Here is an 18,913-nt window from a genome sequence, read left to right on the forward strand (position 1 = left end):
GTATTTTATTAAATAAATGGCATACAACATCCATTTTCACAACATACAGCCTTAGTGTGTGCTCCTGTTAATGCAGTCTTACCAATTGTTAAGCGAGTCATTGACCTTTTTAAGTTGTCAATTAATATTCTGACCATCAAATATCAATTTATCATTTATTATATCCAAATAATTTTTAGGTGTTAATTGTTTATTTTGTCTAAACTAACACCTTTCATTTTTTGTGCAATCTTTTTAAAATCACTTCCATCAATTGAACCGTTGAATGATGTATAACACTTGGGCATAAAGCAACCATGTTATCACCTTGTTTCTCAATTGCTAAACCCAATAACTTCTTCTCATGTGCTTTTTCTTCAGCTTTATTCTTTAATTTAGGTTTAAATTTCTCATCAAAACAGAAGAAATCAAAGGTGCGAATTTGAAAATGTTTTTATCATAAAATTGTTTATCGGTAACAATTGCTTGAAATGCTTGAGTGTTAGGAAGATTTGGGTCGCCAGCGATTGCCCAATAAGATGAATCAGTATCACCTTCAATGAAATGAAAACGATTAACATCATGCATTTATACATAAAATCATAAATGAAAACCAAATACCAGTATTTAGCATTATCTAAAGTGAAGAATGCCTCTTGTAAACATGTATCACATCTATAAAATCTATCTTTGAGCATCACTTGATATGTATCCTTCTCTATTTCTCTTATGTTTTTAAACTTATTTGACATACATGCAACGCGTGACTTCTGTGCATTCATTATTTTAGTCTTTGTGTAATTTTGTGTATTCATTGCATCGTAACCATATGATCCATTAAGCGAAATCTTGCAAAATAAACTTTTTCCTTTATTTCCTTCTAATTCAGCCTTTTGTCTTTCGTTCATAAATTTGTTCGCAAATTCATTAAAACAAGTGTTTTTAGTAAATGTTAAAATTGATTGAATGTCATCAATGATAAAATGAAATCTGTCGATTAGATACCAAAGATAATAAGAAGAAAATGGTTGATATTGGTTGTGTGTTGATGCTAACTGAGTTAATTTTCTCTGTTTCTGGTCAACTGGTAGATTGTTTGATTTCATGTAATTATACATAAAACTGCCAATTGTTTTTTCATCTGTGATAATATCTAAGTTTCTTATTATCGGTAAAAAGTTTATGTAATCATTAATGTATTTTTCATCAATGTGACCCTTTACTTCAGCCACGAATAAAGTATTTTTCTTCTTAATTATTCCCAGTGCTTTTGCTTTCTTTGTTGCTGTATCACAAATGATAACACCATTCAATCTTCCCGGCATATACATTTTATGGTCAGTATATTGAATGAAATCATGAGGATTAGATGAAAATGATGAAGGATATAATGAATTAAAGTCAACCAACGAAATGAGTCATAATGTTGGTGGTGTCCTCATTTGATACAGTTTTAGTTTCTGGATTATATGAAAGTTTATTAATGTGCGTGATTCCTTTAAGATTTACTCTATGTTGAACATTTGATAGACCACCAGTAATTCCATTACGGAGAATGTGATAAGCTTCAACTGAATCTAAAGTCATTGGTAAATTATTTTTTAATGCATAATTTCTTAAATTGATTCTTAAACGTTGAACATCTTCATCTTTATTTGATTTTACGACATTGCAATAACAACACATTAACTGACAATTTTCTTTGGTATGTGGTTTTTCATTATCGATTCTATCCAATGTTGGTTTATTTGCATATGTAAACGCTTTACCACACATTTTGCATTTAGATGAAAGGATTAAATCGTGATAGTATTGAAAATCATCCATTGAAACATTGTTTTTAGTATCCCTTTCTGCTTTTTCATCTTGTTTCTTATATGATTCAATTTTATATTTCCAATACTTTTTCGTTAATTCAAAACTTGATTCCACATTTTCTTCTTCTGGATATGTTTCGTTAGGATTGAAGTTCTTATATGCTAAAGCGTAACGAATCATTGATGCATTCGATGATAAAGAAAGATTATGAAGCATGTCAATTTTATAAACAAATGTTTCTTCGATAATTTTATCAATTGGGTCAATCATAATTTCAACATCTTTATTGCAATAATGAATAAAATATTCTAATCTATTCTCTTAAATTTTTAGCATCATTGAGATATATTTGATAATCACTATCTGATATAGTTTCTTGAGTTAATGCTGAATAAAATGAATCTTTCGTGAATGGTACTTTATTATAATTCTTTCTTCGTAATTCTCCCATGTGATGAATTGATAAGGGAAAAAGGATTTACACGTGATTTATTGTTTCCGAAATCTTGAGTGAATTGGTCTAATGTTCCACCCGCTATATAATTTCTGATGTCAATAAATCTTAATTCATATGGACAGTTTGTTTTCTTTACTATGACTTGCTTAAATTGAGAAGAAGAACCCAGCATTGATTTTATCTTCCATTTTGCAGTATTTAAATCACGAAGAATTAAATTTAAATCAAACTTTCCCGAATTAAAACCAATGATATTCACTTTATTAAATTCTCATCTAAAGTTCTTTAAATGCTTCCTTCTGTTTTTCATTTAATGTTTGCGACTTCATTAATTCTTCATATTGTTCAATATTTGATTTAGCAACTAATGAACAGGTTGAAAATAAAAACTCAATCCAATCAGAAATAAAAGAATCACTCGAAGTTAAGCAAAAATTCCTCGTATATGTTTTATCGTTTAATTTAACCGTTGATGATACCATGAATGGTTTTAAGTAAGCGTTCAAAGTTGCACACTCAGAAAGTTGTAATTCTTCTTTAGTCTCTAATGTTTCGAAGTCAAAAGTAATATAATATCTTGTCGGTTTATAATATTCCTGCAAATTGTGAGCTAATAGCCATTGATATATCTTCTGTTTCGTGATATGTGGTGCATATGGTTGTTGTGTTTTTGCAATTGAACGTCTTGAATTAATCTTCCATTATTTTCTTTACATTTCTCACAATGTTTTAAAAATCTTCTTTGGTTTTTCCTTTCTGGATCATCACGGATAGAATAAACTTCTTCTTTGCAAAAGGGGCAAACTTTATATCCTGTGAGTGCTTCAACGTCTGTTATTCTGTCAGCGTGAAGTTTTCCACATGGACTCTGTGTTAATAAAATATTTACTGTTTCAAATTCTGGATCTATCATTATTGATTCCACTAATGGAAAGTCTACCTTGTTAATGTCTACGTCTTCTGGTTGAGGGTCACAATAATAAAAATCAATATTAACGTTTAACATTCTTGCTAACCTCTCACTTTCTGATGAAATGTCAAATCCTTCATATGCATCTATGCTTCATTTAAATAACTTCTACGAGTTTTAGGATTAACACCATCAGGAATGTTATAGAAGCGTTTAAATAACCTTCTACCTTCGGCTCTTATTTGATTATCATTCATTTTAGCTGTTCCATTTTTGTTCATTTATGTAAGAATAAAAATTAAAAAATAAATAAAAATAAAGTTTATTTTTTTAAAGTCCGAGACTCAGAGAGTCCAGGGCTAAAGTCCATAAAATGAATTAAGAACACATAAATTTTTATCATCTGCGACGTGACGAATACATTTTAATTTACTCAAGAATGCGTACCCTGATACATTAAATCTAATTCCTGTCTTATTTAATTTCACAACTTTGAAAAGGAATGTATGAATAGCTATAAAATGATGAGAAGATGTTTTATGGGTTGCTTCCATTTTTTCTGAAATAAATGAATAAATATAATGTTTATAAGTTTTCATATCTTTTATATTCTTAATAACGAATGGTATAGACCTTTCAACTTCGTCTTCCTTCGGTGCTGTTCTTTCATATGAAACATTATTGGTATCTTCAATAATGAAACCACAATCGCATAAAATTTTATATGTACCAATTTTTCTTTTGATATTTTATCTAACAAATCAAAAACTTTATCAACACCTGTACATTTATTTAAATAATAATTTGTGTAAATATCATGGTCTTCTTTCTTAATCGTATTTGTTGCATATGTTACATTTTTCAGTGCTTTTTTGAATTTTTCAGAATCAAGAGGAGGTGAAAGTAATATACATGGATAATCTCCATCGTCAATAAACTGAAGCTTATGTTTACGAATAAATTTAGTACCTTCTTCTGAAAGTGTTTCGTCAATATCACCATCTAATAAATTTTTAGTAGATTCCAAAAAGTAATTTTTATATCTTTCCTCATGTGATTTTTGAACTTCTGATTCTGAAGCTGGGATATTCATTAAACCCTCTACTTCATTCTCAGCATTTCTCAATTCACTAATTCTTTCATCTATTTCATTTCTTAATTGTTCCAATTTCTCAATCTCATCGTTATAATATTCATCTTGTTTAATTTTTTCTTCAAAATATTCAGGAGGGTGTTTCAAGGCTCTCTGAGCCCAGGTCCTCTGGACCATAAAGAGGAATATTCTCCTGTTTTTCAACTTTTTTGGGATATAAATATCTCATTATAGCCTTTTTAGTAATTGGTCCGTTATATTTAAATTCATTCAACAATCTGGAAAACTCTTTCACATTCTGCATATATGTTGGATAAGAACCGTCTCCAAAATTTTCTAAAATATTTTCTAATTCTGAATTAGTGAACTTTAAAGATTTCAATGAATTAGTTGTTATACTCATTTATCATTAATTAAAAAATAAAAAAATAAATTTAACTTAGTTTTAATTTTACGTAAGAAGTCAATTTTTTAAATCTTGATTTATTCAAAAACGTAAGAATAAAAACCGTAAGAATCATACATTTTTTACTTCATATGTTAAAAAAAATGATACAAAATCGTTCAATATTGTATGAATTCTTACGTTTACAAAAAAAGTCACACAACCCGCATCATATACTACTTAAATATATTGGAAGTGATGAAAGGTGTAAAGATACAGATAAAGTTTATTCAGTTTCATATAATAACTGGCACACGTTAGGGATAAGAAAACATTTAGGAGATTATGGGAAATGTTCTGAATTCTTTAAATCTAGTATATACGAGAGAGTAAAAGAAATTAGAAATAATTATTTTCATGAATAAAAGATTCACTACCATAATGAAATAAAAAATAATTTATTTTTTATCTTTTATAAAAGAAGCTATATATAGATGATGTCAGATATTCCGCGATTAATTAAACATTGTTTAAATCCTGAATGGGTTAAACTTCTTACGAAAAATTAAAACTTAGTTATGTTTATTATTTTATTTTTTTATTTTGTATGAAATGAGCGTCAAAACTAACAACGTTAAAAAATTAGGATTCACAAACGAGGAAATAAAGGATATATTAGAGGAGGTGGGTTATGATGTTGATAAATATTATTTAAGAAATTGTCAAAAATTTGCCGAGTTATTAAATGATTTAGATTATGATGGAAAAATGAATAAAGATGATGTTATAAATTTCTTATATCCTACATCTGAAGAAGAAAAACCTAAAGAACCTGATGTTTTCCCCGAATATTATGAAGAACGGATTAAAGATGATGAATACAATGAAATTGAAAGACTGAAAAAAATAAGAGATGAAATAGATGAAAAAATTAAGGAATTAAGAGAAGTTGAAAAATATAATGAAAATGAAGTAGAGGGTTTAATGAATATCCCAGCTTCAGAATCAGAAGTTCAGAAATCTCATGAAGAAAGATATAAAAATTATGTCTCAGAATCAACACAAAATTTATTAATCGTATTAGTTGCATCTATTATGATTTTATGTATAAATGCATTTATGATTTTATGTATAAATGCATGAATGTTAAGCTCTTAAAAACGTGACATATGCAACTAATACGTTTAGACTAAAACATAAAGCAAATGAATATTTTTGTGGTTGCGAGTTCTGAATGCTGAAGTTTTAGATTTCTCTATAAATGATATCATTGCACTTACAATGTTGCTCCAGCCTATCGCATAAATCATAGAAAATCCAAAAAAAATAATATAAAGAAAATTCTCATGAAGTTCAAAAAATACCGTGTAACATTAAAATTTGTTATGCATAATACATTTTAGCTATTATTGATTTTTTTTTTAATTTTCGAGAAATTGAATGGTGAGTCCGATAGAGAAATTTTTAAAAATCCTAGTGCCTCATAGAAGTAATTTCCCTCGTCTCCCATACTTCCAAATGTATGCATATGACATAAACTTTTATGCATTACACAAGTGGCCAATAATATCTATAGAGTAAAAAATTAGAAATTTAATTTTTTTATATGATAGTTATATTTCAGATTTGCGAGCGTAACTTTTTTCTCCATGGCATACTTTTTTAAGAGCAAATGATCAAAATCGTCCTTCAATTATTGAAGGAGCTGATATCTTTTGAAAATTGAATTGAAAGGGTATTCAATTTTCAAATTTCCTCTCAATTTTGGAAACATATCAACTCTATGAATTAACAATTATGTGCCTTCACAGTTTATCAGTCATATAAGGTGCTTATAAAGAAAAAAGTTACGCTCGCAAAATATGTTTTTATATAGATTTCACATAAAATAATTATGTAATTTCTAAAAAGAATATTTTTGTTCTTGAATATTAAAGTGTATTGTAGTTTAAAAAGTTTTAAATATGTTGCTAAAATTTCAGGTTTATAGCTCATGTCTAGCATGACTTCTTCGTATGCGCAAAAAATCTGACACGTAAGGGTATCCTTAAGAAAGAAGATCATGATATTTACACAAATTATTATTTAAATAAATGTACAGGTGTTGATAAAGTTTTTGATTTGTTAGATAAAATATCAAAAGAAACCATTGGAACCTATAAAATTTTGTGTGATTGTGGTTTCATTATTGAAGATACCAATAATGTTTCATATGAAAGAACAGCACCGAAGGAAGATGAAGTGGAAAGGTCTATACCATTCGTTATTAAGAATATAAAAGATATGAAAACGTATAAGCATTATATTTATTCATTTATTTCAGAAAAAATGGAAGCAACCCATAAAACATCTTCTCATCATTTTATAGCTATTCATACATTCCTTTTCAAAGTTGTGAAATTAAATAAGACAGGAATTAGATTTAATGTATCAGGGTACGCATTCTTGAGTAAATTAAAATGTATTCGTCACGTCGCAGATGATAAAAATTTATGTGTTCTTAATTCATTTTATGGGCTTTAAAAAATAAACTTTATTTTTATTTATTTTTTAATTTTTTATTCTTACATAAATGAACAAAAACGGAACAGCTAAAATGAATGATAATCAAATTAGAGCAGAAGGTAGAAGGTTATTTAAACGCTTCTATAACATTCCTGATGGTGTTAATCCTAAAACTCGTAGAAGCTATTTAAATGAAGCAATAGATGCATATGAAGGGTTTGACATCTCATCAGAAAGTGAGAGGTTAGCAAGAATGTTAAATGTTAATATTGATTTCTATTATTGTGATCCTCAACCAGAAGACGTAGACATTAACAAGGTAGACTTTCCATTAGTGGAATCAATAATGATAGATCCAGAATTTGAAACAGTAAATATTTTATTAACACAGAGTCCATGTGGAAAACTTCACGCTGACAGAATTACAGACGTTGAAGCACTCACCGGCTATAAAGTTTGTCCATATTGTAAAGAAGAAGTTTATTCTATCCGTGATGATCCAGAAAGGAAAAACCAAAGAAGATTTTTAAAACATTGTGAGAAATGTAAAGAAAATAATGGAAGATTAATTCAAGACGTTCAATTGCAAAAGACCCAGCAACCATATGCACCACATATCACGAAACAGAAGATATATCAGTGGTTATTAGCTCACAATTTGCAGAAATATTATAAACCGACAAGATATTATATTACTTTTGACTTTGAAACATTAGAGACTAAAGAAGAATTACAACTTTCTGAGTGTGCAACTTTGAACGCTTACTTAAAACCATTCATGGTATCATCAACGGTTAAATTAAACGATAAAACATATACGAGGAATTTTTGCTTAACTTCGAGTGATTCTTTTATTTCTGATTGGATTGAGTTTTTATATTTTCAACCTGTTCATTAGTTGCTAAATCAAATATTGAACAATATGAAGAATTATTGAAGTCGCAAACATTAAATGAAAAACAGAAGGAAGCATTTAAAGAACTTCTAGATGAGGAATTCAATAAAGTGAATATCATAGGTTTTAATTCGGGAAAGTTTGATTTAAATTTAATTCTTCGTGATTTAAATACTGCAAAATGGAAAATAAAATCAATGCTGGGTTCTTCTTCTCAATTTAAGCAAGTCATTGTAAAGAAAACAAACGTTCCATATGAATTGAGATTTATTGACATCAGAAATTATATAGCGGGTGGGACATTAGACCAATTCACTCAAGATTTCGGAAATAATAAAACACGTGTTAAATCCTTTTTCCCTTATCAATTCATCACGTGGGAGAATTACGAAGAAGAATTATATAAAGTGGAACCATTCACGAAAGATTCATTTTATTCAGCATTAACTCAAGAAACTATATCAGATAGTGATTATCAAATATATCTCAATGATGCTAAAAATTTTAAGAATTGATTAGAATATTTTATTCATTATTGCAATAAAGATGTTGAAATTATGATTGACCCAATTGATAAAATTATCGAAGAAACATTTGTTTATAAAATTGACATGCTTCATAATCTTTCTTTATCATCGAATGCATCAATGATTCGTTACGCGTTAGCATATAAGAACTTCAATCCTAACGAAACATATCCAGAAGAAGAAAATGTGGAATCAAGTTTTGAATTAACGAAAAAGTATTGGAAATATAAAATTGAATCATATAAGAAACAAGATGAAAAAGCAGAAAGGGATACTAAAAACAATGTTTCAATGGATGATTTTCAATACTATCACGATTTAATCCTTTCATCTAAATGCAAAATGTGTGGTAAAGCGTTTACATATGCAAATAAACCAACATTGGATAGAATCGATAATGAAAAACCACATACCAAAGAAAATTGTCAGTTAATGTGTTGTTATTGCAATGTCGTAAAATCAAATAAAGATGAAGATGTTCAACGTTTAAGAATCAATTTAAGAAATTATGCATTAAAAAATAATTTACCAATGACTTTAGATTCAGTTGAAGCTTATCACATTCTCCGTAATGGAATTACTGGTGGTTTATCAAATGTTCAACATAGAGTAAATCTTAAAGGAATCACGCACATTAATAAACTTTCATATAATCCAGAAACGAAAACTGTATCAAATGAGGACACTTCCAACATCATGACTCATTTCGTTGGTGTTGATTTTAATTCATTATATCCTTCATCATTTTCATCTAATCCTCATGATTTCATTCAATATACTGACCATAAAATGTATATGCCGGGAAGATTGAATGGTGTTATCATTTGTGATACAGCAACAAAGAAAGCAAAAGCACTGGGAATAATTAAGAAGAAAATACTTTATTCGTGGCTGAAGTAAAGGGTCACATTGATGAAAAATACATTAATGATTACATAAACTTTTTACCGATAATAAGAAACTTAGATATTATCACAGATGAAAAAACAATTGGCAGTTTTATGTATAATTACATGAAATCAAACAATCTACCAGTTGACCAGAAACAGAAAATTAACTCAGTTAGCATCAACACACAACCAATATCAACCATTTTCTTCTTATTATCTTTGGTATCTAATCGACAGATTTCATTTTATCATTGATGACATTCAATCAATTTTAACATTTACTAAAAACACTTGTTTTAATGAATTTGCGAACAAATTTATGAATGAAAGACAAAAGGCTGAATTAGAAGGAAATAAAGGAAAAAGTTTATTTTGCAAGATTTCGCTTAATGGATCATATGGTTACGATGCAATGAATACACAAAATTACACAAAGACTAAAATAATGAATGCACAGAAGTCACGCGTTGCATGTATGTCAAATAAGTTTAAAAACATAAGAGAAATAGGTGAAGATACATATCAAGTGATGCTTAAAGATAGATTTTATAGATGTGATACATGTTTACAAGAGGCATTCTTCACTTTAGATAATGCTAAATACTGGTATTTGTTTTCATTTATGATTTTATGTATAAATGCATGAATCTTAATCGTTTTCATTTCATTGAAGGTGATACTGATTCATCTTATTGGGCAATCGCTGGCGACCCAAATCTTCCTAACACTCAAGCATTTCAAGCAATTGTTACCGATAAACAATTTTATGATAAAAACATTTTCAAATTCGCACCTTTTGATTTCTTCTGTTTTGATGAGAAATTTAAACCTAAATTAAAGAATAAAGCTGAAGAAAAAGCACATGAGAAGAAGTTATTGGGTTTAGCAATTGAGAAACAAGGTGATAACATGGTTGCTTTATGCCCTAAGTGTTATACATCATTCAACGGTTCAATTGATGGAAGTGATTTTAAAAAGATTGCACAAAAAATGAAAGGTGTTAGTTTACGACAAAATAAACAATTAACACCTAAAAATTATTTGGATATAATAAATGATAAAGTTATTTTCGATGGTCAGAATATTAATTTACAACTTAAAAATGGGTCAATGACTCGCTTAACAATTGGTAAGACTGCATTAACAGGAGCACACACTAAGGCTGTATGTTGTGAAAATGGATGTTGTATGCCATTTATTTAATAAAATGCCACAGAAGAGACAAAAGGAACCGTTAATGATGCGATTCAATATGTAAATAATGGTTTTGATACTATGATTCAAAGAGGTGGGCACCCTTAAAACATTTATTTTATTTTTATATAAATGGATAACGTAGATTTAGAAATTTTAATTGATGATTTAGTATTTAATCAAAATTTTCTTAATTATTATGAATTAAAATCATATCTCCAAAAACATAATAAAAATATAACGGGTGATGATATGGATTATTATTATCCATATTATAAAAATGAAATTTTGAAATATCATGATAAAATAATTTCTAAAATTAAAGACAAAATTAAAAATAATGAATATACAAAGGGAAAAACTAAATCACAACTTAAACAGTTGAAAGATTTCAAAAATAAAGTATTAACAGAAGAAGATATTGATGAATTATATAAATTATATAATCCTGAGCCGCAAAAGCCAAAGGAACAAAAACAAAGGGTGCAAAACGCCCAGGTCCTTCAGGCCATAAATGATGCACAAGCTTTAATTTATGATTCATTAGTTAAACCATATTCAGCCCGACTTTTAAATGAAGATCAACTTTTGGAATTCATCCTTCAACATAAACTCGAAGTGGGAAAGTATATCAAACCTTTATATACAGCATATTTAAAACAAATGAATAGAATACATCCAGAATTAATGAAGGGGGGAATGAAATCCAAAACTTCATCATCCAAAATCAAAGCAGATAAAATTAAACCACTTACAACACCAAAACCTCCAACAACAGTACCTCCTCCTTCAGTTAATCCTTCATCATTCACTTTATTATATCCATTTCAAACATTAAAGAAGCAAAAAGATTTTAAAAAGGATTTCAAGATATTAAATAAACCAATTGACCCGAAAATTCAACCGTTAAAGGAAAAATTTAGTCGCCCTTCATTTGCTCCATATCCATATTCATACGAAATCGATCATCTGGAATATTCAAAAGGAAAAGTTACTTATTTATTTGCCATTAACATTAACACTAGATATTTATATTGCATTCCAGTGAAGAGGAAAACAGAACAGGAAACAAGAAGAGCTATACAATACTTACTAGATCATGAAAGAGTAGATAATATCAGGGGTGATGGTGATAAAGGATTTCAGGCAACTATGGCTCATTATTTCCCACAAATTAATTTTTTCTTTTCATCCTCTCCATATACGTTTCATAATAAAATAGTTGATGCGGTAATGAGAACTCTTAGAGATGCGTTAGGGGTTAACGGTCAGATATACTGGGATGGAAATCATGACTCCATCATACAACAGTTAGTATATTATTACAATAATACATGGCATAGAACTATAAACATGAAACCAATGGAAATGAAAAATGATATTTCAAAAGAATGGGAATATATTAGAAAGCAAATGGAAAGGTTGAATGTTGTTAAACGTGAACAAATTAATTCGGGGCTCATGAATTTTAAACAAGGAAATAAAGTTTTGATTCATCTCGATTATGGAAAAACTGATAAATCAATGACAAAAAGAAGACGAAGATTTGACACAATAGCTGAATTTGTTAGATATATTAACGGCAATGCATTCATTGAAGTTGACAATAAATTAATAGAAATTCCGATTTATTTTATTACTCCATTATATTTAAATAATATTTAATTTTTATTTCGTAAGAAATGAGTGACAACAAAGCAGCCAAGAGTCCAGACAATGAATATAAAAAGAAACTAAACAGAATTAAATCAAAAATATGCTATTACAAAAAGAAGCCGCAATGCGGTGGGGCTGAAAACGATAAAGAGAGGAAAGAAATAATCGAAAAATTAGAAACTTACCGTTCAATCCTTAAACTGAGTGAAGCAAAAATAAAAGAATTTAATAGAATAAATAAATTGATTGGAAGAGATGAATTTAATAAAGATGAATTTTTAAACTCAATCTAAATTTAATTTTTATTCCTCTTCCCGAACCCTTCTAGGTTCTTCTTTCCATCATTACTGCATAACCGCATCTTCTCGGTTTTCGTGGTTTGTTGTTTTTAATTCGTTCTTGCATCATTTTTATCATTTCCTCCCTTGTTATGATTCGTGGTAAATTTTGAGCTTGTGGGGTATCCATTTATATAAAAATAAAATTTTGTTATCAGTTATTTCTGCAGTTCATCCATTACTTCATTACCTAATTAATTACAGACATAAAATATATTTAGTTCATTCGGTAAGCCTTGACCCAAAGGTCTGGGCTCAAGCGCGTTCAATGAACGCGGTACCATGCAAATACAGTCACAAATGGTGGCATGTAATCTTTACCCAAGCCTGTTGGATTTGTTGTGAAAGTATGGACATGATTTCCTCCTGGTTCAGTTTGTCGAAAAGTCTTTTTTGTTGAATCGTTATAAGCTGGAGATAAAACATCATTGCCAGCTTCATAGTCTGAGTTGTATAATGGGCGGTCTCTTAATGAGTGTCTATGGTCGCCAGAAAAGTTTGTAGTTCCTGTATGAGTGTGCGGTGGAAGGTTTGCTTCTTTAATTTTCTTCGAACCTCCTGTTTGCTTTGAATATCTAGCACAATATAAGAATTTATCTACAATCTGCTTCCACGTACCAAAACCTAAAACTGTTGCTGGATTTGTTGAATTCATTGATGTATAAATAGAGCCTATAGGATATAATGTTTGAAGTATTTCATTTTTCATGCTTGTAATCACATCATTTACTTCCGACTTCTTTGCATAATTTTCATCAACATAAGTTTTATCTGCTTTAAGGTCTAAACATCCTGAAACCCATTCTGTATCAGCTTTAACTTTAAAAGTCTCCAATGTCCATTCATGATACCATTCAACCTTTTCTTTAATTTCATTATCTTTTTCATCAACATAAACTAAATCTGCTTTCTTATTTAATTCACTATCCACATATTCCTTATCCACCTTCTTCATTATGTCGTTTAGGAAACCTTCTATGAATTCCTCATTTAAATTAAATCTTCCAATCTTCAAAACTTTAGGAAATGCATTTAATGCGTAATATCTCTGTTCTTCTGATGGAATTGATGTTATATCATCCGTTATACCTTTAATTTTTGAATTCATAAATAAAATTTCTTTTATATTTGATATCACTGCACCACCTTTGCAAACGAATTCGAAACGGTCATTTTTCAATACTATCTCCAAATCTCCATATTTCAACCTTTGCGTTTGTTCTGCCATCTTTGAATTATATGCATATATGGCGTATGTAATGGTCTGAAGGACCTGGGCGCTTTGCGCCTTAAGTTGTTGTGGTTGCTGTTGTTTAATCATTTATTATGATTTAAAAATAAATATTTAATCCGTTATCTCATCAGCTATTTTCTCTATTTGAAATTGCCATAATATTTCATTCATAAATTCTAAATCACAATCAAATAGGTCAGTTATTCTAAATTTAATATTTGATAAATCTTTTGAATGAAGAATAAATGAATTCCCGGATAATTGAAACGGATATGATAAAGAAAATATGTTTAAGTTGATGGATAAAATGTTTTGTATTGATGGGTAAGAGTTAGGGTCTAATGTTTGATGTGAAAATCTCATTGGGGTATTAACTTTATCACATTTGATTAAAATGAAATTGGAACCAGTGTCAGAATACAAAACATCCCCAACATCTTTTTCAAAATTTAATATCCCCAACAATGAACGAAGATGAGGAGTACAAAATTTAATTTTCAGCGGGGATTTAATAAGGTTATTTATTTCATCAAGTTCAAAAAGTTTATCGGGTTTTGATTTAAAATTTTCTTCATACCATACGATAAATGATTCATTTAAATAACTTAAAATCATGTTAATATCCCATTTCGCTATCACATTATTTATATACATATCATACGTTTTTTCATGGTCATCTTTAATAAATGATATATAATCTGAAGGGTCTAAAAGAATGGGATTAAATTTACCACTCACAGAAACGAGAGTAACATTATAAATTCCGCTAACTGTTAAATTTAATTCACAGTTATTATTCGAAATAATATTGATAATTGACATTTTTATTACGATTAAAAATATGGTAAAGCGTTATTTTCCAGTGATAAATAAAACTAGAATAAGATTACCTCAAGAATTCATAAATTCAACGAATAAGAAATTCATTCATGTTATAAATTTTAGTGTTTTCAGAAAATATGAGTCGTGTCATATTCATCATCGGGTTATATTTCACTTCATTCAAATTTAGTTCAATCAAACCCATATAATGACCATTTCATAAGATTTTCAGATGGTATTAAAAATGTAATTGATAGATTAAAATATGAACAGATTGACAATATCGAATTTTTGGAATTTTGGTTTAAATATCCCGATGGAAAAAAGATTGAAGTTAAAGATAAAGCTGATACTATAACAAAAACAATTACAATGACCGATCCGGATAGTGGGGAACAAAAAGAAATAAAACAAACGATAGAAACTGGTGAAAGGTCAATTATTATTGATTATGATTCAAAGGATTATTATTCAATAATGTTAATGCTTGAATATTAAATGGCCTTAACAAAGAATTTTTCAAGTGATATTTTATATTCATCAACTATTTTATTATAAATATCATTATATGTTAAATGAAGTTCAGTTGTTGTTCCGTTCTTTGATATCTTAATTGTGCTAATATCCTTTATAGGATTTATTTTTGCAACTGTTCCGCAGCATGAAACCTCATCATCTATGAAAAATTGAATCTTAACGTCTGAATCTTGAACATCACAAAGAATGGCGATAATGTGAATTAATGATTCATAAGGTAAAATAATTAAACCAGATTGGTCAATTAAATTTATTATTGAATCATAATTATTAATTATTATATCACGGTAAATTTTCATTAATTCAGAATTAATGTCTATTTTATATGGGTTCTCGATGTTTGATGAAAGAGGTGGGGGGTATGTTGGATAAGTGGGAATTTCAACAGGTTCTTTACCAGGTTCAGATAAAATGATTGGGTCTCCATTCTCATGGTTTTCTTCATTCTTCGGTAAGTCACGAGTTAATAAATTTGGTTGAGTTGATGACCTTGTTAATTCAGGGCTAACATTAACTTTAACATTTTGAATAATTCGTGATTTATCATCATTTACGTTATAACCAACCGTAATCTCTGCTTTTGCGTTAGTGTTCTTTTGACTAGTGAATCGTCTTCTCATTTATATTCGAATAAAAAAAATATATTTAAACTTTTATTTTGCTGGAACTTTTGAATCTATTATTCCCTGTATTTGTTCATTAAGTTGATTTTTAGCTGTTTCATTGTAATTAATAGACTTAATATATTCATTAATTGCATTCTTATAATCATCTGATTTCTCAAATTTTCTTTTATCTGATTCCTTAACTAAATCATAAGTTAAACCTCGTTGCTGATATAATGGTTTCTTAATTAAATCTTTGAATGCTTGAGATAAAGCACCTGATGCAATTCTTGCTACTATAATTGGTTGGAATTGCTGTTTAAGTTCATCTTTAACATTTGCGAAAACTGGATCGAATAAAGCAACTTTAAAGAATTTCTTAGCTGAAATTTCAGGTCTAATATTTGCATATTGACCATCAAACTGGTTAGAATATCGTGGTAATCCATCCGGTCCCTCTTCAATAGCATTTAATTCTTCATTGAAATAAGAATATGGATTATAACGGTATGAATTAATTGGACCATTTTCACCTTCTCCAATGTATTGTTTAACAGCTTTTCCATTTTCATCAAATTGCATAGGATAACGTTCATTATATGCTTTACGTTTAGGATAATCAGTTATAGTTAATTTGTAACCATTTATGACTTTAATATTACCTTGACCATCAGTAACGAAAACTTCATTTATACCATCAGGTTTTCCATTTGGACCTGTAATGTCTGCTTCGTGTGCTTCCCAATTTGGACCTTGACGTTTGGCATATGCTTGAGCTTCTGGTAATGTTAAAACGTTTCTCATTTGTTTAACATCTTTTTGAAGACCAGCAACAATATGAACTAATTCTTTCATCCATCAGGAACTTTCATAGTTCTATTATATGCACCCTTTTTGTTTGTTCCTTGTTTTAATGGAACCTGTAGAAGATTTGCTATTTCTGTCATGTTTAATTATAAATAAAAAATAAAAATTAATTATAAAAAGTTAATCAAATTTAACACTTCCTTTATTTAAATCAACTATTATTTTTCCATGTTCACCTAATTGCTGATATTGTGTGTAAAGTTCATTAATGCTCATTGGTAAATTCACTTGATAAAGCATAACGTTCAACTGTTGACGACTAAACCCACTGAAAATGAAAAGGGTTGATAGATTTGATTTAATGTTTGTGCTTAATGCTTTGAAGTATTGAACAGCCATGAAGAATGAACACTGAATGTGTCGACATTGAGTTAATATTGATTAAAATATGATTTCTCATTTGTTATTAGTTTTGATTTCACTGCATCATCTAGAAAAAATGAGTGAATGCAAAAATTCTCTATCAAAATTTGAAATAGAAAGTGTTTCAAATAATTCATCCCGTTGTTTATCAATAATTTTATCCTCTAATCCTTGCTTCTTGATTGTATTATATAATTCTTTATACCATTAAAAAGTTTTTTAAATAATCTTCTGCTTCTTCTTGTGATAAATAAATAATTGGAATTTGATTAAATGCTTTAAAGATTCAAATGTATCATCTGAAGGTGAACCTGAACGGTTGATATAAATTAACACATGTGAATGGGGGAATTGTTAGCAATAATGATAATTTGTTTTAATATCGTTAATGTTTACCTTTATTCTGTTTACCAATTGCTGCAGTGATTGAATTTAAGTAACATTCAGAATATGGAATTTTCATTAATTTTTCCTTAGAATAGAGCATTTCTATTATCACTCAATGCTTCATTAATCATATCATCTACGTATGTATTATATACTCCTGCTAATTCTTCATAAGGGGTGGATGAATTTAAATCCATTTAATCAAAAATAAATTTATAATTTTAAACATTTCTATTCATCAATATTTCATCATATGAACTTCTATACTGTGGTGGTGTACCTGTTGGATGATATTTCAAACCTTCATCCGGTGTCCATGTCCAATATGTAGTCCTAGTAAAAACCTGAGGAGGATTTGTCACCTTTGAACAGTAAGTGTCATTTTCACCCTGAATGATTGGATAAGCTTTCACTTGTACTGTAACTTGTGAGTTGAAAGTTTCTAATCCATCAAAGAATATACCCGCTCCATCACGTTGAACTGGAATAGTGCATAAGAATGAAGTTTGGTCTTTCCATGTTCTAGCTAATGGCGTGCCATCATCTGCATTCAGTGGTCTAGTTAATGAGTCCTCGTAATTCTTCCGTTGCATTCATTCACTCCATCTAAATCAGAAGCTTGAAGCATACGTGTAAAGAATATGTCACCCACTGTGGTCATCGCTTGATCGGGGAAGTTTCTGGAATCTATAGTGACCTGAAGACCTCGAAGCATTGGATTTTCTAAAACTGTTCTTTGCATTGCATTCTTCGGAAATGCTAACACAACATCTGTAACATTATGAAGAGCGTATGAGAAATCTGAGCTGATACCTTCAGGAGTGATGCATCCTCCATTTAGTGAACGAACGTCAATATGTTGAGCTGGAATCATGAATGGATCTTCCTTACTGAATAAACGTGGTATTGCTTTAACTGATTCTTCAATTAAACGTATCCTGGTGTAATGCATTTATCCTCTAAAACTTCCATCTTTGTGCATGAAATAATAACGTCATCAACTGTTGCGTCAGCAGATGCAGCGGCTAAGCTTGTAATTAATTTGGCAGGAAGTCCGATTTGTTGGAATTTGCGATCATATTTATAAACATGATTTCATAATCTTTCATAATTTTCATCAGTTATCTTTTCATAAACGTAATTTTGTAAATCAGCAACTCTTAACGGGTCAACCTGACAAAATACTAAAGTATCCCTGAAAACATAATATTTAAGAATGATTTCACCAAATGATTTAGGATAATCATCGAACGCCTGAAATGCTAACAAATCATTTACCGGAATAAATCATATCAAAAGTGATATCAACTTCTTCATTTGCTTCTTGAAAACTTCTGAAGGGTCAATATATTTACCACATACTGAGTTATCATATTTTTGAACATTATTATATAATGAATGAACAAACTTTTTAACTTTCCTTTCTGATTTTGGTTTATATGTTGCAAATG

At 29.1% G+C, this 18,913-nt stretch overlaps 5 protein-coding genes and 3 pseudogenes across 8 annotated transcripts, besides 3 other annotated features; 4 read left to right on the forward strand and 4 right to left on the reverse strand.

The window, feature by feature from the left end:
- Positions 1–4,734: part of a mobile genetic element that runs on past the window's edge.
- On the reverse strand, positions 280–3,445 carry TVAGG3_0033230 (annotated as a pseudogene). The gene has a single exon. A coding segment is annotated over exon 1 (3,166 nt).
- On the reverse strand, positions 3,524–4,660 carry TVAGG3_0033240 (annotated as a pseudogene). Its single transcript has one exon. A coding segment is annotated over exon 1 (1,137 nt).
- A 458-nt stretch (positions 4,735–5,192) lies between the features above and the next one.
- Positions 5,193–5,681: a mobile genetic element.
- Positions 5,682–6,689: 1,008 nt separating this feature from the next.
- Positions 6,690–18,913: part of a mobile genetic element that runs on past the window's edge.
- On the forward strand, positions 7,215–8,045 carry TVAGG3_0033270 (uncharacterized protein; the record flags this gene model as incomplete). The annotated part of the gene is made up of 1 exon (XM_051220503.1): positions 7,215–8,045. One exon carries the CDS (start codon positions 7,215–7,217, stop codon positions 8,043–8,045), a length of 831 nt encoding a protein of 276 aa, XP_051105489.1.
- TVAGG3_0033280 (DNA/RNA polymerase superfamily) lies at positions 10,090–10,662 on the forward strand (the record flags this gene model as incomplete). Its single annotated transcript, XM_051220504.1, has 1 exon — positions 10,090–10,662. One exon carries the CDS (start codon positions 10,090–10,092, stop codon positions 10,660–10,662), a length of 573 nt encoding a protein of 190 aa, XP_051105490.1.
- Positions 10,786–11,773, forward strand: TVAGG3_0033290 (uncharacterized protein; the record flags this gene model as incomplete). The annotated part of the gene is made up of 1 exon (XM_051220505.1): positions 10,786–11,773. A coding segment is annotated over one exon (988 nt), but the record flags the coding sequence as incomplete, so codon positions are not given.
- On the forward strand, positions 11,887–12,318 carry TVAGG3_0033300 (uncharacterized protein; the record flags this gene model as incomplete). Its single annotated transcript, XM_051220506.1, has 1 exon — positions 11,887–12,318. The coding sequence occupies one exon, from the start codon at positions 11,887–11,889 to the stop codon at positions 12,316–12,318; it is 432 nt and encodes a 143-aa protein (XP_051105492.1).
- On the reverse strand, positions 12,913–13,968 carry TVAGG3_0033310 (keratin-associated protein family; the record flags this gene model as incomplete). Its single annotated transcript, XM_051220507.1, has 1 exon — positions 12,913–13,968. One exon carries the CDS (start codon positions 13,966–13,968, stop codon positions 12,913–12,915), a length of 1,056 nt encoding a protein of 351 aa, XP_051105493.1.
- On the reverse strand, positions 15,146–15,860 carry TVAGG3_0033320 (annotated as a pseudogene). Its single transcript has one exon. A coding segment is annotated over exon 1 (715 nt).

The sequence above is a fragment of the Trichomonas vaginalis genome, chromosome IV, assembly GCF_026262505.1.
Source record: "Trichomonas vaginalis G3 chromosome IV, whole genome shotgun sequence".
In the NCBI taxonomy this organism is placed as follows: domain Eukaryota; phylum Parabasalia; order Trichomonadida; family Trichomonadidae; genus Trichomonas; species Trichomonas vaginalis.